The 23230-nt window shown below is 42.9% G+C and overlaps 1 protein-coding gene across 7 annotated transcripts in view; it reads right to left on the bottom strand.

The window, feature by feature from the left end:
* LOC100652052 (serine/threonine-protein kinase 25) overlaps window positions 1-23230 on the bottom strand; it is a 114140-nt gene that overhangs the window by 30881 nt on the left and 60029 nt on the right. Inside the window, exons 1-2 of one of the 7 annotated variants that reach the window (XM_003400205.4) lie at window positions 12246-12647; window positions 62-526 (exon numbers count right to left, since the gene is read on the bottom strand). The exons of 4 other annotated variants lie outside the window; for them this stretch is intronic. In XM_003400205.4, the coding sequence (XP_003400253.1) occupies window positions 62-349 (288 nt within the window). In that variant the 5' untranslated portion in view covers window positions 350-526; window positions 12246-12647. Of the gene's footprint in view, window positions 1-61; window positions 527-12245; window positions 12648-23230 lie in introns of those variants that run through there. 2 more of the 7 variants (XM_048411261.1, XM_048411265.1) reach the window with 2 other exon arrangements.

Here is a 23230-nt window from a genome sequence, read left to right as displayed (position 1 = left end):
ATTTCTCCCCTTTTCTAGAAGGATCTGTCTGGAGAGAATAAAGGATCCTGTCTGAACTCACCGAAGGTGTGGTACTCCTGTGCGTTCCAGGTTTGCAATGCGGAAGAGACGTACTCTTAGGGTTGGCGGATCCGTTGCCAGAGGGTCTTTGGCTTTCCCTTCTGGAGGGTGGCGGCGGTGGATGTGACAGAGGTCTGGCCGTGTTCCTGGGATGTTGGGGCCCTTGAAACTGCCCCCAGGACTGGCGTGGTACGTAGCCGACGTAACCACCGGAAACGAATTGCGCGGAACCGTTCAAATGCGGCGGCGTCATTACCGCCGTCTGCTGTGGCTGACCACCGTTTCGCATTTTTCATCCGTACTTTTCGTCGCAGTTATGTCAAATCAGCACACACTCGCGGCTCGATCACTAGGTCAACATTCCGTGATGCCAGCTGTTCCCGACGGCTGCCTGCACAATTTCTTCGTTGCCTCGCTGCGCATTTGAGATCTTATTCTTCCCTGGCACGCTCCGTTCGCCACTTTTCTGCGGATATTTTAACCTTCTTCCAGTATTTCTCTAACGCCACAACTACCACAAACCAATTGAAAGGAACGAGCAGTTTCAAGTTTTCCTCCGCGTGGATTATCAAAAGACGTAGAAGGTTTTTGGCAAAATTAACGTTGATTTTTACTCAGAAGAAAATACGATTATACACATGCTACGCTAAAAGTCGTGATTCGCGCTAAAACAGAAGTGAAAAACGTGGAATAACGTTTTCTCTTTTTGTACGAAACTTCGGATATTTGAAGTTTTGAAGCTTTCAACTAGTTAGAGATCGGTAGTTGTAGCGTTAATTCGAGGAAACACGGATTTCGAAGGTATTCACGGAATTCCAGAACGACGAGTTACGACACAGCGTAAGATAATCGGAGATTACCATTTTATCGTATTTGGACGACCCAAAAAGCAAAGTAGGAGAAACGAGCGTGTAGGAGCATACGCGATTCGCATGGGATTCGCTGGAACGGTAGTCACGCGATTTTAATCGAATCGAAGCCGCCTCGAACGCGATTCTCTCGGTTGTTCACCCTGGATTGGACTCGATCTATAAGCCGAGAGCAGTCCTATTGATATGTCGTGCGTTGAATTTCGATTCTGTCGTGGTTTCGCCTGATCAATCTCATTCTCGGTTGACCCAGATTGTCGCCGATATCGGTTTATCTATTTTTACTAACATTGTCGTAGCGATTTTGTATTTTTCACTGATACTATTGTACGAATCATGAACCGTGGCGAGGCAACACAAAGAATTTGTTGCCTTTCAATTCTTATTCCGGTCGAACGTTGCACAGAGAGACACGGCTATCTCTCTGGAATCGTTGCCTCAAGATTTTCATTAAATCTACATACGCAGATGGAACGACTTTCGACATTCATTTTTTAATGCTTTTCGATACAAACGTTTTTCTCGATGAAGAAACACGCTCCTCGTGTTCTACAATTTTCAAAACTTTCCAATTGCAAGAAAACGTATAAATGGGACAAGCGACCAAGCGTCATTGATTATGCAAATCGTCATTAAATACGTAGATCATGTATACGTATATGTATACGTATACGAGCCTCTCATGAGTCAAACTGATTAACATCGTTGTTCGTTCAATCTTTAAATCTCGTTAGGCAAGTACTCGATTGATATTCGATCCTTAAGAAACGAATGACTTGCATAAGCTCGTTCGTCGTTAAAAGAGTGAGAAGCATCGAACATTTTAAGAGATCCTGATTCAATCACCAGTGAACTCTACGTTTTCGTAATGTTCGTCTTTAATCATGGAATCTTTGAGTCGCCAAGCACAACTTGTAGCGCGGACGTTGCTTTCAACGATATCAAAGGCTACTTCCATTTGTTGGACATCAAAGTAAGAGGAAAATTAGAGCAGCTATCTATTCGGCAAATCGGCTGTTCTCGTAGCGTTTCTTTCGAATTTTCTCTCGTTCGTGATTCTATCTCGAGACTCGTTTCTTTCACCTTCTGGTTCCTGACACCGAGTAATAGCTACGTCGTCGTTCTTTTGTCTCCTTTCTATGAGTTATCGAGGTCAGAAGTTAGACAAAGGCGAAGAAAAGAGCGGCTCGTTCTGTTTCGTATAAAAGAAAGAGATTTATGCACGGCTCAAAGCTCGCCGACTTCCAGACATCCTACGTTTTACTAGCTTTTAGATGAAAATCGGGACGTACCGTCGCTTCTATCGCCGTTCCATGAACTACGATGTTCGATCGTAAATCCGTGCGCAAAATTTCATTTGCATCGTTAACGCAAAAGGTCTGCGATGCGCTGCTTCAAACAGATTCTGCTACTATTCCTGGTAGTAGACCTTCGAGTATTCGACTAAACGTGACACGTAGTAGTAAAGCTACCTCAAAGTGTTAAAATTTTCACGAGAGATAGGAAATTCTCTGGTATAAATATAAAACAGTTTAAATCGCTCTGATATTCGATAACATAATATTCATTCGTATAATAATGTTCCATGCTCGTAACGATAATATTCTACGTCTGAAAAACTGTAGTAATTTCGATTAACCCGCGGCCATCGCGTTTCGAAAGCTTATTGCCTGGTGGTACTGTATGCTATTTTCGAACGAGGATCATTGAAGAGCCGTAAGAGCGTGCGGAGTATTTTTGCTGATCAATCGGATTCCCGGCCGCAGAAGTGGCTGATATTTAATTAAAACGATGCAAGTTCAGTGCCAAACGCAACACGGCCAACCGAATAAAAATAGGAACACCCATGGAGATAATAATCTGGGTCAGGTAGGGGCAAAGATTCGGCGCAGAGTACGATCAGATTGGATTTCTGTTTGCACTGGCACATGAACGGAATATCGATCGCCGAGAGACCGGCGAACACGGCCAGGAAAAAAGAGAGAGCGGTCGCCTAAAAATGGCGAGGATCTTTCATCGAACGGGTCAAGATCGGTATTGCCGATCTGCCACGAATCATTTCACGAGTAAGTCACGAATTGGTTTCTCGATCCTTTACCTCCCGCTCACCACCCTATTGGCCGACTCGATTTAAATTCACCGAGCAAAGAGGTTTCGCCTTGATGAATATTCAGCATAATGAGTCGACGGCGTTCTCGATCTATCAACGTCGTCTACTGCCGATCTGCTTCGTAGATTGTCCGAGTAATGATCCTGAAGATCGTAAAGGAGCCAAAAAGGTGACGCACAAAAAGGAGAAAAGATCGATGAAATATCGTGGCGCTATCTATGCGTCCGGTTGACAGGGAAAATTTTTATTGTAATAAGAAAGAGGTATCGAGGAAAAAAAATAAAGGAAGGAAAAAAGAAAGACGAAAGAAAGATGGGATGATTAATCACGAGAGTGGAAACGCAGCAAGCAGGCTCGCAACGTTCGAGAATTAACCTAAATTGCATTGGCCATGCGGAGAGAGGAAGGAACGAAGCAGAGATTGTTCGATTGAGGCTCATCGATCGAGACGAGAGAATAGACGCGTCACGTCATTCGTGATCACGCAACCGATCGGCCATGCTCGAATAATTTTCAGGGTGGCAGCTTCCGGCGGAAGCGTGCGTAGAAGATCGAGTTCGCTGCACTATCGACGCTTGCCACGGCTCTAAATCACCGAGCCGAACAAGTGATTAACTCGGGCCCGAAGATAATCTCCGGGATCGAAGAGAAAAGAAGCGTTTGCGGTCGTTGCGCCTTCTTTTTTCAGTTTTACAATCGCGGCCAATCGCATCATTTGTTACGGTTCCTAGAGACTTTTTTTTTCTCCAGATCGGTTTTTACGTAATTACCTACTGTCGATCAATTTAAACGCGTTTCGCAGTAGGAAAGGAGCGATCGTGATCTGACACGGTGCAGAACGCGACGCAGGTGCTTCAACGTATCTAATTGCCCGGCGTCTGTAAAGTTACGCAATGTGGCGCGTAAATTGCGCAAAGTATTCGAAGCATCTTTCATCTTGGCGTTACTCATAGAGCGCGAAAGGCATTCGTAGCGAGGAACAAGGGCCCGAATCAGCTTCCTCCGGTCGAAAGTTCTCTGCTAAACGCTTTAACGAACGTTCCGTAATACAAACCAGGCAACAAACAATTCCGTGCCGAAGCACAAACCGATAAATTGAAAGTTTAAATGAATTCACGTAGCCCAGGACGCGGAATCCTTGCCAGGAAATGACTTTGAACTTCTCGTTAAACTGCCCCCTTGGAAGGGACAGATGGCGGGTTCGATAACCCGGCATCTAATTACTTTCGCATTGTTCGCAACTTCGAAAAGGCTATGAGCGACAGAACTCTCATTTTCGGCCGTCAAACGCGAAAACCTCCTAGAGGCTTTTGTCCCTGTCGTGAACAGTGAAAACGTGGGAGTGCACAGAGGCACAAAGAAAGGATGCGTTACGCACTCTCGAGTGGGGATAATCGTGCCATTTGCTTTGAATTAATCATGCGGCGAAACTTACCGAGAACTCGCTCTAACCGAGCCAATTTACCAGTAGAATGAAACTGCAATTGCGTCGTACGAAGAATAAAATAGTTTTCAGTCACATGGACTCGCTGTATAATATCAGATTTTATCAGATCCTACGTTTCAATTTTATATTGTTAAATTTTTCTGCTCGTGTGCAAATAGATGCTACTAAATGATACGAAATTTAACATACTCGAACCGAATTGATTAGTATGTAAATGTTATGGACTGTGGATTTTTCTATAAATTCACGCAGTTACGAATACAGAGGAGAAGAAGAGGATTTAAATGGAGATTTTCGTTTGTGAAAAGGTCACGACAAAAGTATGCCACTTCGAAGATTTTCTATATCTTTTTATCTTTAATTACGAGGAAAGCTCATCGCTGCTACGAAGCGATATAACAGGCAGTCAGTGAAGGATAATAGAGAACTAAATTAAAGCGATGACGTTTATCGTAGACGTTTGTCTAAGTAAGAAGAATAGGAAAAAGATCGACTGACGAGGCAAAACTATTGGCGTATAGCATCGAACGGTTAAAGCAGCTAAAGTATATAAAGTATGATGGCATCCGACTCGCAATAGGCTCAGAGTGACGAAGGAGTTTTGCAGGAACATTAGGGTTAAATTTATCAATAATCTCAGGGCAAGCAATAAAGCCGGCAAAAGCTTTATGACCAAGTAAAACATAAGCTACCTTTCGATTATTCTTTATAGTTATAAGATTAATTTCCGATGATATTCGATTACAGTCGTGGCATGTTACAGGCATTGAACTTTCATCATATTACATGCATTCTATTTTTGTACAAATGTTAAAAATAGTCTAATTATAATAAATACAACGGTATGCGATATTTTTTACATCCACTATGGATACTATATTCTAACTAAAGAAGACAGTTTCTCACGAGGTAGCAGGAAAGTGTAAAGATTTATCAAGTGGTGCAAAGAGAATTCTTAACGATGATTCTATCTATCTATCTATCTATCTATCTATCTATCTATCTATCTATCTATCTATCTATCTACCTATATATATTTGGAAAAACGTGGAAGCATAATCAAAGTCACGAGTTCTTTTTAAAACGCACGTGCCTATCGCATGTCGCACGTTCCTAGGTCGTCCGTTACTCGGAATAATTGGGGCTCGGCTGGTTGCACGTGCGTTCAGGTGATGCACGCGCTTTCCTGCTCGGGTTTGGTATTCGATAGACGACCATTAATTGTTAATCATGACGCGTAGGCGGATACGAAAGCGTGGCTTTATTAGGGTACGCGAGGTGCCGTGGGATCAGCCGTACCCCTGCTAAGCGTTGCCTTTTTATGACGAACCGTCAAATCGGGAAAGGAATCTCCCGTATACGAGATACGCTTCATAGAAAAGCAAAAACGTGTCCCCCTTGAAAAGCGTAAAACGATACAAAGACACCAAAAAATTCATCGCGTCAAGCGATCCGGTGAGCGCGTTTCACGGTTAAGTAGAGTCAATCGTTTATGGTCAGACGCGCTTTCTAGCGTTCCCTAAGGGCGTCACGTGAATTTGTGGCTACTTTGGTGATCTATCGGTGTGCGAAGAAGCTGTTCTTCCTGAAAACAGTTTCTCGTATCGTTGATTTACTGAAAGAACGAGACAACTAAGAAAAGTAAAACTGTCAGGTTCGACGTGGAAAATTATTAACCCGTCATTAACTCGTCAGTCGAGTTGCTAATATCTACGAACTGTGGTATTCTCTAACTAATTTATTTTTACAGATACTTCGAAATCAACGATTTTTGACAGGCGTCACTCTTCCATTAAACCGGCAAGTTTTTCCTCGAGGCGAGTCTTCGCTTCCAAAGAATCACGTGCATCGTTCTTTGAAATATCGAAATCCTTTTCTCTTCGATCACGAGTTACTTCCCTTTCTTTGACTGTCAGCTGTCAAAGCACCGGTCGCGGCTATCGACCAAGCTTTCCGAGAAATCCACCGCCTGGCAACTACGAAAAGTATATGGGCTGCTCGGTTCCGTGAAAAGGAATTCCCGATTTCAGTTGAAAATCGCTCCACTTCTTAAGCGACTTGAAGGAAACACCGAGCGACACATTTCGCCGTACAATGGAAAATCGCTCGAATTACACGTACCGTTATCGTGCGCCTCTGCCCGAACGAGAAAGCGGTGCTTTTTGCGATTGGACGAAGCGTGCAGCTACAAGAAAGAAAAAAAGAAAGAAGGGAAGAAAAGGAGAAGAAGAAGGCAGAAGCAGAAAAATTCCAGTTGCGCTGTCTAGTAGCTTTTTCCGCGTCGTTCGTCCGCGAAAACCTGGCTACCGCTTAATCCTCTTAATCGTTCTTCCACGTACACGGCCACGTATCTCTTGAACAGGTAAGTTCGTGTACACTGTCGCTCAAAAGTATCCGGACACTTGCTTCTTTTCGACAAGGTGTACTTGAATTGAAGACCAAAGATGAAAAGCACGACAGTGTTACAGAAGAGTAATCTTCATTCTCACATTTTGTGTAATGAATTCCTCTTCGAAACTATTTTGGCATTCGCCTGTAGAATTAAACACGCCTTTTTCTAATACTCTTGAGTACTTAATACCGGTAACGCGGATTAACATTAATTAAGCGAGATTCACGTACCAAGCGTTTCTTGCGGAACATTCTACATTTACCAGATATTTTCAAAGGATTTACGTAGACATACAATATCATAGATTACATTACATTCGCACGATAGTACGTGTGATAGATAAATACTAAAATATATCATTGCTATTTCTTTAATACGGCAGATACTTTAGATTGATATATCCGGTGGCTATACGAGAAACGTAGTAATTACTACTTGTAATTAGAATCCTGTTGTTAATTGCTACGCTTTGGACAAATTTCCAACTGTTCTTACTTACGGATCGATCAAAATGTTCGAATACTTATGAGCTGTAATGTACGTACACGTCGAGCTGGCTGAATAGACGGACGCCTTTCTAAGCGGAGAGAAGGAACGCTAGACGGAATCGAGTCTCGGGCGAAACTCGGGCATTCTTTGAAACGGTGTCGTTCACGTTTCTACATAGAGTATATGCACGTTCGGTATATACACACGGGGCGGGGATGAAGCGGGGAAAATCGCAGGAAAAATTAGCGACTTTCATTACGGCGAGCACGCGTTCGTGATGCGCGGCTGCATTTTACAGCTCACAGATGGGGATCCCAGGCATTTTACTGGGGGAATACGCGCGGCGAATGCCGGAAATTTTTCGTTTTGGCTAGCGCTCGTAGAACAGCGTGGAATGCATCTGCCCACGGTGTAGCGTACACACACGGAAGCTCCCATTACGACGTACAATAACTTCTTGTGTAACTTTTGAACGGCAGCTGGCATAACGGTACCACCGAGCGTGCCGTCTCGCGAAGCGCTGCTACGATTAGAATTAACGTTTCTTCGGCCTACCGGCACCTGCCGCATCTCGAAATGGCCTAACAACCGGTCGAATCGACGCGTAACCGAGGGAAATTGAACGAGGAAAGCGCCGCTTTCTCTGCCTCGCGTTTTGCGAAATAACGTAAAATGCTTCGTTATCGACCACCGGGTATATTTTTTCCCCAGTTCTTTTCAAACACAGGATCCGGTTGAATAACGCGCAGAAACGTGCATCAGGCGACTTCTTACGAAAAAATAGGGAAGAGATATCGAGTACAATTTCTTCGCGTGACACGCTTCTGTTTTTGAGAAAATCGAGTTTCCAAACTCGTCAAGCTTGTACTTGAACTTGGCTAATTACCGATCGGATATGAGCAAGTCATTTTTGTCAGATTATTTTACATCCGAAAATGAGTAAACAATGTCGAATATAATTTCTCCGCTTGAGGCTTCGATTTCCAAAAAATACACTTCGAATATGTTCGATTAAGAATTGATCTGTTATACGCGTACGATGATTTTTCATATTTGTTTCTCTCGGGAACGAAGCATCTGATGGAAAAATGTTATTCTACGTTTTTCACCTATTTTCACATGTAGAACAACCTTTTGTCGACCATCCGAAATTAACCAAGTTCGGATATGTTTGATAAATCTGAAAACTCCATCTTCTCGAAAACAAACCGTTGTATGAAAACATTGTATTTTCTTCTTATTTCCTCGCAACGAATCATCTCGTGCTCGCTCGTACATGTTATTCGGACCCCGTACAGCGAGGTAGGTTTATCCGCGTCATCTAAACTGCAATAGCGTAAAACTCAATTTCGAACTTTGCCTATCTTCAAACGAACATCGGGTAAAAATTGTTCGTAACCGAATTTAGCAAGTTAGAGGGTAAATTACTAACAAGGAAGAAATCCCCATTCATACGTACTCGTATATGCTGTATATATATTTCCAAAGTTGCATAATTTTCGGAATATGTGGGTTGAGGATGTTGCCTCGTTGGTTTGAATCAAATACGAACCACTCAAAAGGCACATTGATCAACTGTATAGAGTGAAGAGTGGAGGGACGCGATGATATAAATAATATAAAATTCAAATTCTTTATCTGCTTAGAATTTCCCAGAGAATGTACGTAATGATATTAAAAAATCGATACAACGCGGAGTTAATCGGTTAGGCTTCTCAGAAGTCCATTTTCTTCTGAGTCGAAAAACCTTAGCATATCCTATTTCACGTTTCCACGTCGAATAAAAATGAAGCCGCGAGAAACCATCGATGAAAAAAAAAAAAAGTAATAAATCGCCAGGCGTACTAAAAGCAATAGGCGTAATAAAACGCACGTAGGAAATAATTGTCCACGGCGGTAGTTGCGATTCCATCGTGGAATGTGTTTGCACGATTATCGACGCACGGCCGTCGTTTCCATAAACGTGCATCGTTAAACTCGTGAAGCGAGCAATAGCAACAGCAACGCGCGTTTTTATGCATCGATTGTATCGTCTGGCGTGGTAGTTAATGTTGGCGAATATTAGCAGCGGAACGTCGAAAGCTCCTCCATTCGATAGGACACGTTTCGTACGTGGGTTTTCTACGTTCAAGCTACATTTCCTGCGTCAGGAAACGTTCTAATGGCAGGAAAGAAAAAAGGTAACGCAAACACGCATGCACCGGTGCACACAGACGTAACTCGCCGTACAATATACACGTATCAGCCGATAAAAAGAATATCGGTCAGTGACTTTCGCTCGAGCCTTCGACTAGACGGCCACTGCTCGACCACGATCGTTCGGATTACTACTATTTGTATTCAGTCTAATTGCTATTTGAGTCAATGCGTCGCTTCACGGTGTTTCGGCGTTTCCTTTTCTTCTTTTCTTTTAACAGTCACTTTTCGTTCGTTTCCTTAATTTGCTGCCGCAAAACGGAAAGCAATTTTTCACGCCACGAAAACCAGTAAGGATTTTTTAACGTTAGTTAGACAAGCGTGACACACGAACGCCGGTATCCTCGGGGAAACGACGGAACAGGCGACGCGCGCTACGATAGAAATGCCTAATTTATATAACACGATTCGGCCAGGTCGATCCCTTTTCTCTTTCCGCGCGTTGCTAGTGAAAGTGAGCGAGCTGAGTGGCGCGGATAACCGGCGACGGATACGCGATAAAGCGATCACCTCGAACAAAACTCGTTTCTCCCCGCGATACCGTCGAAACCGCACGATTTTTCTCCGCCATTCGATCGACACGTTTCCACCGTTTCGGAAAAGTACGAGCCCGATGAACCATGACGCGTGTGTTTAAAAAGTCGAGGAAATAGTGCGCGGTGGAAAACTAGCAATAGACCTGTTTCGCCTAAATTCAAATGACCCAATCCCGCAAATTATTGTGTTTCTAGTTTGCAATGATTTAAGCTTATCGGCGAGGAGAACGAATGGACATGGCGAAAGTAAGTGGGAAATATTACGATAGAGGAGAGTCCTTCTCGCTTATTCTCGCTATATCTGTTCTTTTCCCTGGTCTAAGGACTCGATACTATTTTTCTATCTATAGCGACATTTGCATTCGAATGGGACAAAATTTCCTACTGATACCTAATTTTATTAGACATATCTGTTCCACGAGAATTACAACGCTGGTTCCAATTTATTGAAATTTATGGAAACGCCGTTGTATATAAAGGATCATTTTTCCTCGGATTTCGATCGTAATTAGCCGACAACAGACCGTGTTCGTCTCCTTTACGACGGTAACGTTAATTGCAAAAACGCGCGACCGGCATCGCGCGATGCACAATAAAAGTCTTCTAAAAGAGAATACCGTATTTCACGTGCAGAATTTTATGTCAACCGGCGAACTTTAAAGCGTCCACTTTATTGCTTTTCCGCGTCTCGACGCTTGTTCCGTCGGCATTTTTCTTCGGGACTTTTAAAACGACAGTCAATGACTGCCACGTATATACACCAGCGTTCCTTTTTTCCCTCTCTATTCTCAGGGCACACGGGATCGGGGCTCTGTGTTTTTGCATTACTAAACGAGAGACAGAGAGCTCCGTGCGGAGATTAAAAGCGTGGTCTCCGTCGAGTGAAAAAGGAGACGACGCGCGCCGCGCACAGCGATCCTTGAATATTTTCTCGGTTAATTACCGGTGCCGAAGGAGCGCTTTTCATTCGTCAGACGAACCAAGAGTTAAGTAACGACCACTTTCACTCATTTCCACTGGCGACCCTCGGCCTCGCTTTGCTTCTTTTTCTATGAAAATTCACAGGCTCGCTACGGAGCCACGAAACTCCGGTCGGATTTCTTCCTCTCGCAAGCATCTTCTCACGTTTTTACGACTTTCAACAGGAACGCGAGCGCGTCTCTTTGATCCTTTCCTCTGCCGATGCACGAGCACGACTACTGCTTTCCGCGGATATATCTTCTCCGCTGCTACCGCGGTTCGATTTGCCTTTCCTCTCTTTTTTTTCTCTTTAACCATTTTTGGACGGTGAGGACCGCCAACGAGAAAACCTCGGACTCTCATCAGGGAACAATAATTATTTCAAGCAGTCTTTTTTTTCTCTTTGTCCTGCACGCGGCTTCTCTCGCCAGGCAAAGCCGCACAGGCCATTTTATGCTCTAAATAGTCCGGCAACTATAGGAGAATTAACCTACCGTGCCCGAAAGCATACTACCTTACTTATCCTGACGACTACGTCCTGTCCGAGACGTCGTCGGATCGTTTAACCGACTCTGCTCCCGCTGAAACAATTACCAGGAATCCGTTTGCTCGCGAGAGGAACAAGACATGGCGAAGATACCATCGACGAGATCCCTTTCCTCGGAAATAGCCGAAGCGACGGACCAACGACAGAAGCAAGTGTACACGCGCAAGAAGCGGTACGACGGTGCTTAACATCTTGAAACCGACTCACCACGGTACGCGGCAAATGGCCTCTCCGCTGACATTTAAATGTCACATGCTGAGAGCGCGCAATAACGTCCACGAAATTCCCTACCACGTTTCTAGGACACTCGACTGTCAGAAACAGGGGGGATCCTGCGAAGAAACAACGCGTCACGGAACGGTGGAGGCCGTTTCAAAGAACTGGACGCAGAAATACGCAAATGGGACAGCGGACGTTGATAAATCGTGCGCGATTCGAAACGCACGTTATCGTCAACCTGGCGAGATAATCGGCCGTGTCTCTCGCAATCCTGATAACATATGTTTCCCCGCGAGCTCGCGCGTTTACCAAGGCGTTATGCTCCTTTTTTCTCTCTCTTTCTCTCCCGCCGACCAACCCGTTCGTTCTGCATTCCGCAACGTCAACCTCGAATCGTTCTTTCGAAATCGGACGTTGTACCTGGAAACGTAGATGCATCGATCATCGGGCCGCGTGATCGAAAAACCTGCTGCTTCCTCCCACCAATTCCTGGCTCTTTATAAGTCTACACGCTTGATCATTTATGCGATCATCGTAGAACACTATCAAAACACCAGTAATAAACACCAAACTTATTTATTTCTATTTTATCTCTTATCTCTTGTTCACCGCACTGGTACGCGTTTCATCCATTTCTTACAGCTGTATACTTCACATTATCACGAGCAGAGAACACGCCATATTTGCTACACTTTGATGGAACATAGACGATGCTAGATTCGCTGGCGAGAAAGGAAAGGAACGCGATTTTCGCAGCCAGAACGGCTGGCTGGCTGACCGGTTGCTTGTCAGTTATTGTCCGCGGTTGCTTTCCAACTGACACGCGGTGCAGCAGCGCGAAGAAAGGCGCGGGAGAGACCGCTCCGAGCGGCTTGCCGTGGGACATCAAACACGATCGTAGTAGGGGAAACCTGGCGAATGGCTGCTGGACGATACGGACACCCGATAGATCCAGGTGTGACTGGGCAACAGAGGCCTCGACGCTAGACTTTCGTTCGATTTTCCTCGAGAAAATGTAAGGAAACGCGAACCTTTAAACTACCAGTGTTTCAGATGATCTTTCGATTTCTCTCGCTATCGGCAGCTCTGTCATTTTATCCAAACAATCGACGATAATTTAACGCTAGAATCAAATAGCGGTGTTTAATGTACGTCTAAACCCGTGATATACCCATAATTACAATTAACACGTTAACGTGCGAGTTACTCGGAAATTATCCTAATTAACTGCACGTGTCGAGACGCGGAGAGAAACGAGAATTAGAAACATCGTGTTTTTGAATCTGCGATTGTTTAAACTATCTTCTCGTGACGAATAAATTTATGAGAATGTACATTGCATGATGAGATAGTGACACGTATCTAATCTCGAAATCAAACAGACAGAGAGTTTCGACGTGGAAATAGTCGACGATATATTAAAATGCGATTAGCGAAATATGATTTATCGTGTTTTCCTCCTATGTTTTTATGCTTCAGTAGCAGCGAATCTAAGCTTCGCCTTCGGCTTACGAAAAGTTACTTTTTCTGTAGTTGACCTTTTCAGCAACCTGTTACAAGTGGTAACCGGAAGAGTCGATAACACGGTCGACTTAATAATTTTCTCGATAAGCAGAAAAGATAGCGTAGAGAGGTTTGCAGGAACCTGTTCGAGAATTGCTGATAGTTGCTAGAATTTACGATCACTCGCGTGTACTGTATGCATAAGAGCGAACGAGAGTAAAATGCAGCTCGATCGAGTTCGTAGTTTCTAGTCTCTTAGTGACGCAAAAGGCGACCGGTTTCTTTTAATTTTGATATTGTACAATGCACGGCCTGACGATTCGAACGGTAGAATATTCATAAGCGAGGCAACCTTGATCGAAACGATAATAATTGTACACGCGATACGCAAGAGAACCAGGCCCCTCCCTCGAAGCCTTGAAAAGGTTGTGATCGGTGGTCGAGCTTACGGATCACCGGTTGCAACGATGACAATGATTACGAAATTACACGCCGACTAGCGTACGAAAGCACGCTATACCGAGCGTGAACGTAATCGATCGTCGGTGCGGATTTGATTCTGTACGAAGCTTCGTAATCAATGCTAGGTGGCGTAAAATTAAAAGAGGTCGAGTTCGAGTCGCCTTCTTCAGAGTCACTTTCTTTCGTTTGAAAAGCGTTTGCATGTTGAAGACGAAAGAAGGGCGAAGAAAATGGAGGAAAATTGGCGAAAGTGATCCTTGTAATCGAAGCTTGCCGAACCCTTTCATAGTTTATCGATCGAACGACCGGTCTCAAAACTTAATTTAAAATCCTACATTCATTGTTATTTCTTTCGTTCATCTAACTTTATGTAAATTCTTATACTAACAAAAATTGAGAAATCCATTAGTCAGATGAGAATTTACATAAAGTTAGATAAACAAACCAGGTAACAATGACTGTGCAATTTTTATTTAATTTTGCAGCTGGTCGTTTGACCAGGCTTGGTAAGGTTGGCGTTAAACCATCGAATAATTAAAACTATAAAACGTGCTGTTCTTTTTCCTATCTATTAGATCCGCAAATTTAGATAAGCCACGTGGAGCGCCAGGAAAATTGAAACTGTTCGACCGTGGCAGCTACGTAAATCGAACGACGTTCGTCGTGCTCGTTCAATTAATTGGATCTGGAAAAAATAGCGACCGATGTAAGAGCGCAGAATTCTTGTGCGGCGAAGTTAGTTCGAGGAAACAACGCTTAATTACGGTTCAAAGCGGGGAGCCGTTGGTTCGCGAAACTCGGGCGACGCAATTTTACGGCACGATGCCTCGGTTTATTTCCCGCGTGCTAAATATTTTTCCCTTCGAGCTCGCGCGCGGTTCGTCTCTCCTTTTCTTCCTTCAGCGGTCGAGCTGACAAAAAAAGACGCTGCAGCCGGGATTCCTATGTAAATTATTGCACGAGGAGATCATTGGCGGCAATGCAAAATCGGCGATGATGCAAGGCAGCGGTGTTTAACATGAAAAAAGCCACGGCGACACGTAGCTCGTGCAAAATGAACGTCGGAAAAATACGATTCAAAGTAGCGGGATTTTCGCGATACTTTCCACCGTATTTTCGACCGGGATTTTCATTGTGCCGCCGATGAGTATATTGTTAATATCGTGCCTCCTTCTCCGCCTTTTCGCAGCCAGCGTTATTATTTCTACTTAAAATGCACGAGACTACGCGCGAGATAGCGCACGGTAATTTCACCAGCGGCTACTTTCTTTCTGCGAATCCGAGCGCATCAGGCGTAATAATTACGCGGCGATCAGGCTGATAATAGCCGGTATTACGATTACAATTAGGAGAAACAATCGGAAACGTGGCTTCAAACCGCAGAGAAAGTGACGAAATCCTTGCTTAATGGTAGCCAATGGAGGTGGACGTGTATTTCGTAATATCGTGGCAAGACAGTTGTGACAACGTCTATCTTACTGTCAGTATTGTAGGGCATTATGTAACGCTGCAGATACGTTCTGTGTTAGGAGAATTCCGCGTTACGCTGGACCCAGAGTGCAGAAAGTTACAATTAAGCGGTGTTTATTTCTAGTAGAATAAGAAATTTGTAGACGATAGAAACGTAAAATTCTCCTTTCTATGGAATAATTTTAAGCAAAAAAGAAAGTGAATCTATAGTCTAGTCATTAGACGCGGTCAGAATCGCTTTCAATATCCACAGATTTAAATATTTAATAAATAATTGAACAACAACGGTGGACGCTTGGAATTAAGCGAAGAAAATTAATAAATTAATATAGAATATTAGGATAGGTCGCAAAAATTCTTTAAAGGAATTCTACAAAGATCGTAACAGACATAAGCCTCAATACGATACAATGCTATTTCTAACATCGATGCCACAAATTCATAACGTTTAAACTATTAATTTATAACATTTAGACTATTCATTCGCAATATTTAAAGTATTAATTTATAACATTTAAATTGCAGGCTGAACTGCAGTTACTAGCTTTAAGTATTTATAGACAATCCTTGCCTTCCGTTAACTTAGGATCACTTCCGGCTTACCTTATTCCTACTTGTACACTTACACATTCTATGCTATCTCTTCCACACGCTAATATTACATTTATTAATATTATGTATTTATGTAGCTGCACTCGAACTAATGGAATTTTAACTACTAATTATTTCTCACCTATCTTATGTATCTTGTATTCTAGTTTGTTGACGGCCGTCTTTGTCGTAACATCGTTTTCTAGTTTTCTTTCCACATCACTTCCTCCTTTTGTCCTTCACCCCTGCAGTTATTAGTTAATAAATAAACTATTAACACCCGTCGTAGGATGCGTGCATCATCAAGTGTTAATTATAAGATTCGGTTAAGATAGGGCCTGGCTGAAGTCCATTGTGAAGCTCATCTCGTACACTGATACGCTTATCTGACTTAGAAGAAAAACCAAAAATCTCTTCTCTCTTGTTCCTCTCGCTTAGCACATACAACAAATTGGTTTATCGGTTCGCGATCGCCCAGTTTCTTCCAACTACCTTGTGGCGTACTCGCTCGCGTGTATTCCGGATGCGTGCGGGTCAACGTGCACTTGATAACTCCTTGTATTCATAAGTCACAAGGATGTCTGTGTCTTGGTGATTGCGCGATGACTGTTCGTCGTTCGTGTTGAGTCGCGAGAATTGTTATCGCGCTGATGGTACTTGCAGAGTCCAGGCGAGGATCCCGATCGGTACTCCGGTACTCAGTAAGCATAGGATTTGTAATTTGATATTCTTCGTAATCCTGTTCGGTGGTTCTTCCCACCGGCAGTGGATCTCACTTGTTCAATTGGGATGTATCAGATTACAGGGCCCTACGCACGATCCTTGGCTGGGCCATCATCGGTTCGGTTGTTTCGACCGAGGTTCCTGTAAGTTTCGAGTGGCGAGACAGGAATCGAACGATGGTCAATCTTTGGGCTGAAACTCGGGATTATCTCGTGCGCGGGAGCGTACGTCACGTAGGTTCGTTGATTCTTTGGTTCTGAAACTAATTGAATGGAAGAACCGATTTAACAAAGCGTTTATAGTTTGATCTTGTAATCACGTCGTGGGTCACGAAAGGATGTTGCGCGTCACGTCGATTCTGTATCTGGTCTGTTGCGATAGAAAGTTGTGACAGGGTCTGCTCTCGTGCGATCCAGTGTTTCCAGTTTTAACGTAAGTCAACGATGAACATGCTAATGAACGCTTTAACAACTTTAACGGTACCAACCTGTCCCTTATCTGCGAATAATTAAGTCGGATTTAACGCGATTGCCTTCCATCGAGCATCTGGCGTTACGCTTAAGAAGAGTTTAATCCGAGAACTTTTGATTTATGGTTCACAGTTGTTCCGAATAAAACCACTGGTATTTCGAGATAATTTATATTTATACGAATATTAATTCGATTCGCCGCGTGATACGCAATTCGCGTGCTTGTAACTTCTCGTTTGAATAGCATCAATTTCCTGTCCCCTCGATTTTCTATCGAGAGATATCGGCGAAGTTTATAACAGGAAAAACTAAATTCGGTTTCCGTGTATGGATGAAAAGGAAGCGAACGCTATAACAGGAAGTCGCATTATTCGATGCGCTATTGTTCGAAGATCACGCTCGAGCAACGTTCAGAGCCGAGAGCCGTTGATGAACGTGTTTTATTTCGATATTCTTCCGCGTCATCGATACTGCAAATACTATAGCGAATTATCGAAAGCAGTTTGCCGAAAGAAATTGAAAATCCATTTACTTTCATGGCTTTGGTCGTTATTCCATCGATTCAATGAGAATGGCTTCAACTGCAGTTACTTTGCTGCTCCAAAGTGAAACCACGATGATCGAGTTAGTGCTAACTTAATCCTTGTACTTCGCTTCAATACCTGCTTTCTTTAAATGTAATTTGCTAACAATCGATAATTATATTACATTACATCGACTGAATAATTTTAACAAACAAGATTGACAACGACTTATCGTACAATTTATCGTCGAGTCTGTGAGAAACTTTTATGTCAGAAATATTCCAACCATCTTTCAAGGACAAGCCGATTCATCTTTGAAAATACCAAGTATCGTTTATAGCGGAATTCGTTCGTTGTTGACAGAGTTTCAAAAGAATTACTATTGAGCCATACGATTCTAAGGCTTCCATAAGCTGTTCAAAGATCTTTTAGCGAGCATAGCTCTCTGTGAAATATGCCAGTCTTAAATTCTCATCTACGGATCCATAAACGTCGATGGTATCAGCGAAAGAGAAAATATTTTTTCGAGCAGAACGACGATACTCGCGAAGGATGTTGCGATCGATAGGTCGTAATCGAAGCTATCGAAGTTATCGGTCGGAGTGGAGTCGAACGGCGCCGAGGAATCGATAATGCGGTCAAAGGGAAAAGAAGGGAATACCAAAGAAGCTTGCTTCGACGTGAACTGGATTGTACGCGAACGTCGACTCTTATTTTATATACACTGGCGATTGGTCGTAGTTCGCGTTTCAATTCCACATCTTGAAACCCATCCGTTGTATTTTCACTCGTAGAAACTTCACTTTTCCTCTGTCCGCCACCTTTCCTTATTCTTCTCTTCTTATGGTGTTACTTGTTGTTTCAATTGCTGACATTCTTTTTCCGTTAGATACCGTTTATTGCAGCTTTCCATTTCTGGAGTTATTTTTCCTTTTTCATTGCAGCAACTTCTTTCTCGCGAACTTGTACCGTACTTTTATTGCTGCGATTCCTCCTTTGGTATCATTCCACTGTTTTTTACGAGCGTTTTTTTTTTTACTGTCTTTGGAAGTTCTTCTATGGTGTTCTTAATTGCTACTTCATTGTCCGAATTATTTTCTCGTATTCTTGAATTTCTTCAATTTTTCGAGAATTTTTCTTTCCATGTCCTCGACAGTTTTCACGTTACTGGAATTTCTCCCTTTTTTTTATTCTTGGAATTCCGTTCCTCGACGTCGCTGAAATTCCTTCCCCCCCCCTCCCTTGTTTAATCATTGGAATTCATTCTTTCGTATCTATTATGGCTTTTTTATTGCTGGAATTCCTTTCTTTCTTCGACGATTGCTTTTATATTTGGAATTTTTCCTTCATACGATTCCTTTGAGGACATTCGGTAGTCCGTAAGACCGCTTCAACAAACGTAGAAAATTTTCCAAGTTCCAATCTTATCATAGCAGATTGTATTCCGAGAATCTTATTATCGAAAGGAAGTCCATTGTTTGGTAGCCTATTTCTTTCTTTTACCGTTAATATAGAATGGTAACGTCTACATAGACAGTTGCGTGCAGGAAGATAGCCACTTGTCAAAAATACCCGCAACGATCAAGCAATGCTCGGACGATTTTAAAGTTCAGGATCATAAGCATGATATTCGTCGAGAATGTACATACACTGCCACTGTATTCTTCAACTACGTTACTTTTTATAGCCATAGTATATGTTTGAACGTCTTGTCGAACGAACACACGAAAGTTTGAGAAAAAAGGAGCTATTATACGTACAATCTCAGTCCATTGGGCAAGATATTGCATGCAGCCCTGCGTGTCGCTAAACTCGATACTTTAATTTAAGATCACGCTGTATCGCAAAGGAGGCTCGTGTGAATCGACCGTTTCGTCGCAGATTACCAAGGAACGGCAGCTATCTTATAAATTTTAATCATCGCTCGAACCTCGTGTTATCGTCGAGGAATACTTAAATGAATTTCTGCACGGACGAAACGAGACAAGAGGTGCTTCGGCTTTAGGATGGTTGAAGCTTGGACGAGCTGAATTTCGCGAGAGGTTGGCCTAAAATGCCTCATCGATTTTCGCGGGCTGATTGTCAGCTTCGACGGATTCCGGGCCAAACTTTACTTTACGAACAGCTGTTTTGCTACGTTAAAAAGCAAAATTATCAGCTCGTCGAACCAACCAATTCATAATCGAACAGTGTCACCGTGTAAATGTCAAGGAACAAGTTTCTTAGGAGAAAAAGGAACCTTATGCATCAGCGCAATGCAAATTCATAAAAAAAGGGAAGCTTATCCGTAGAAAGGCCAGTACGCGTCGTTGCTTAGTTGCAAAGAAAACTCGATGCTCCGACTCGTTTTCCGATTCGCCAATTAAATATAATTTATTGTTTATTGGAGATGATTCTTAGACCACGATTTATAATATTTCGTACAAGTTCCATGGATCGTCGAAGAGTACGTCGTCCGACGCTCAACAATGATCCAGCGCCTATTGGAAGAATTAAAAGGCTACTAATGCGGCGGTGAAATAAATTCTCGAATTGTCCAGAAATATTGGCCTCGTCAAATGGCGGTGCAATGACGCGTACATTCACAATGCGTTCGTTTTGGACGAGAGAATCGAGAATCATATTTCTCGGAGGATTTATCGGGATGCAAGCGAGAGGAGGAGAGGGAGGGATCGAGGGGGAGAGAAAGAGCGGGCTGTTGGACACAAGGGGCTGAATCAGAAGCGCGTGCGCCGGCCAGCTATTAAATTTTAATGGTATCGTCCGTGCGGAATGAATTTTAATAGTGGCGCGTATGGACGGATGCGATTTAAAATCCGGTCGACGCGTGGACGTATTTTTGCGAGGTCGGTTGGCAAATAAATCAGCCGCCGGGTTTTATGGTCGTTCTGAATAAGACACGAGCATCGTGAATCGACCAGCTCCGACTTTCCATCGTAGCGGTGCTCCTTCACGGCTAAATGGTTCATTAGTCGCGAGCTTTGACTTACAACGTAGCTGTAAAACAACGTGTAAGAGAACGGGGCTCTGTTCTTTCGCGTTCATAACCGATGCTGAACGATCGGCCAATGGAAACCGACAACCGACCGGTGCAATCTCCGACCTTTCCCGGTGCTGTTACGTGAAATTACCATTAAATGCCGATCTTTGGTGATCACCCGACGATTCCGATAACTGCAGGAATACACGAACATCGATCGATCGACGATGATTAGATGATAATCGAAGATGTCTCGATTTTATTCTATTATAGTTGACGAAAATATAACGAGCTTCTTTCCATTCGTTTTCTATGCGTGCATATCGGTCCTTTCGATTCCACGACAATTCTCCATCGATTAGATCTTTCGAAGAAAATCGTTGGTCCGTAGATTTCATTTGATCCGCTCGGCATTTCAAGGACTTGGATCGTTTGTTCCTTACAAAAGAGTAACGTTAAAAATCAGTCTCATCTTACGAGTTTATTATCGTATCTGGCGTATTTTAACGACACCCTTTATTTGGCATCTTTGTCGCTCTTTCCAATGTTCGACTTTTATATCTTTGCACTTAAAGGATCGTTCCCTTCCAATGATATATTTATATAGGATTGATAGCTTGCTTGTATTGAGTAAGAGTAGCGCGGAATTTATTCAGCAACGTAATACCTGGCCGTGATTGACGATCGACGAGAGAAGAGAAATACGCGATCGATGACATCGTCAGACATTCAGAGATCGTCATTCATCCGGAGTAACTACGTACGAAGTTTATCATCGAATGAGATGGGAATGTCACAAGATGGGAGTGTAACGGTAACTATCATACGCGTCCATGTATGTATATATTTATACACGTTCGTTTTGCAATGCAAGAGAACTAAAATATCGTTGCGCAACTCGCGGCTGCACAATGGCGCGAAGTATAGCCGAGTGAAAGGCGACGAGATATGGCGAGGGGCTTGCAACTAACACGAGTCAATCGTATATATACGTCGTCGCATTTACAGTTACATATTATACATACACAGATACACGTTTGCCAGCTAATTCGATTCGGTTTCATTTCTGTGGTCTTCGAGGTTGCCTACTTTTTAGCCCCTAAGATTTTTCACTTATTTCTTAGGATATCGTCAAACCGAGATATCGTCGACAGCCGAGAACACGAAAACGAACAACGATATTATTATATCAGATTGTCTGAAAAGTTTCTTTCGTTTTATAAGGAAATAATAGACGCAGAACGTTTTCTGTTTTATAGTATTTTGTCGAATTACGTACGATCCATTCTGTTGTGTTGAGATAAACACAGCGAAATTTCACAGACTTGGTTTCACGGTTGCACGAAAGTGCATTGTTGTAAAAAACATGTTTGCGAAAGAAAAACACTTTTCGGACAACCTAATACGAGTGCAACACGCTCGGTTTCTGCTGCTCAATTTTACGGTACTTAAACAACGGCTATCGAACGCCACAAAAATGAATACGAAGTTTCTCCTTTTGACGAAATTTCGGTTAAACGTTGCTCCATTCGTTCCTTTACTTGCTTACTTAATTCTTTCACGCAACATCGTTCCTCAAAATGTTACTAACTAGTCCATTCGCTGTTATTGAAATATGGCTATTCACTGCAATACGAAATATGGTTAAGTAGCGATTAACATCCTTTCACGAAGAATTCTGCGAAATTTCTATAGCAGGATTAATCAAAAATTAACGACTTCCGCGAGATCGAGAAGTTTCAATTGCGAAACACGCGCAACGTATAAAGAAATTTGCCAAACGTGTCAAAGGTCGGTGCTGCGTGCAGAAGAAGAAGAAGAAGAAGGAGGAAACGAATTCTTTTCCGGATGATGGAGCAGAACGAGGCGATACGAAGCACCGTGCCAGAACATGGGTGACATAATCGCTACGCGATCGATATACTACTTGTCTTATCGAGTGTCAGAAATACGTTCATAGGGTCGACCACGTTAAGGATTTGCCCCAATTGTGTCTCCGCCGGTCACGATTCTCCTTGTTCTCGGATGATGAAATTTCCCATGTCGATTACCCATTGGATAAAGACTCGCATTGTCAGCGTCGATAAGTCTCGCCGATCGGCTACGTCCTAAATTATATCTCACGTCGTATCGTTCGATATGCCCACACGTTTTACTTTGCTCGATGATTTAATTTCCTATCCTTCAACTTGACGCAACAACCGATTTCCAGAAATTGCCAGGTTTCTACGATATTCCTGCAACCTATGATAACGATCGCTACGGTATTTCGTAGACACGATAAGCGTGAAAAAGCTTTTTCCATTGCTCTGTCCAAAGAGCGCTTGACGTTTCGTTTTAACTGGTTCATACTTAATAAGTTACTTTCGAAACCTGAATCCATGATAATTTATTATACTAACGATATTAATAAATATCTGAGCTAGAAATTCCAGACTATACAGACTTCTCTTTTACGGTTGCGTAATTTTGCTGTTAAATACGATACCGAAATAATTTATAAAATATAAAGTTCGACTCGTTTTATTAGCAAACTTGTTACTATCGTTGTAGGTTATTCGTTAATGTTGGCAATTCGTAACTTATGGAAGGATTTAGAATTGCGAAGAATCGTACGATTCTCGTAGATCGGCGAGTTTAGCTCGACACAACGGAGGACCGTAAAGAGTTAAAGCGAGAGCG

The sequence above is a fragment of the Bombus terrestris genome, chromosome 13, assembly GCF_910591885.1.
Source record: "Bombus terrestris chromosome 13, iyBomTerr1.2, whole genome shotgun sequence".
In the NCBI taxonomy this organism is placed as follows: domain Eukaryota; kingdom Metazoa; phylum Arthropoda; class Insecta; order Hymenoptera; family Apidae; genus Bombus; species Bombus terrestris.
Note: the sequence above shows the minus strand (reverse complement) of the source record. Positions and strands in the feature narration are given on the sequence as shown.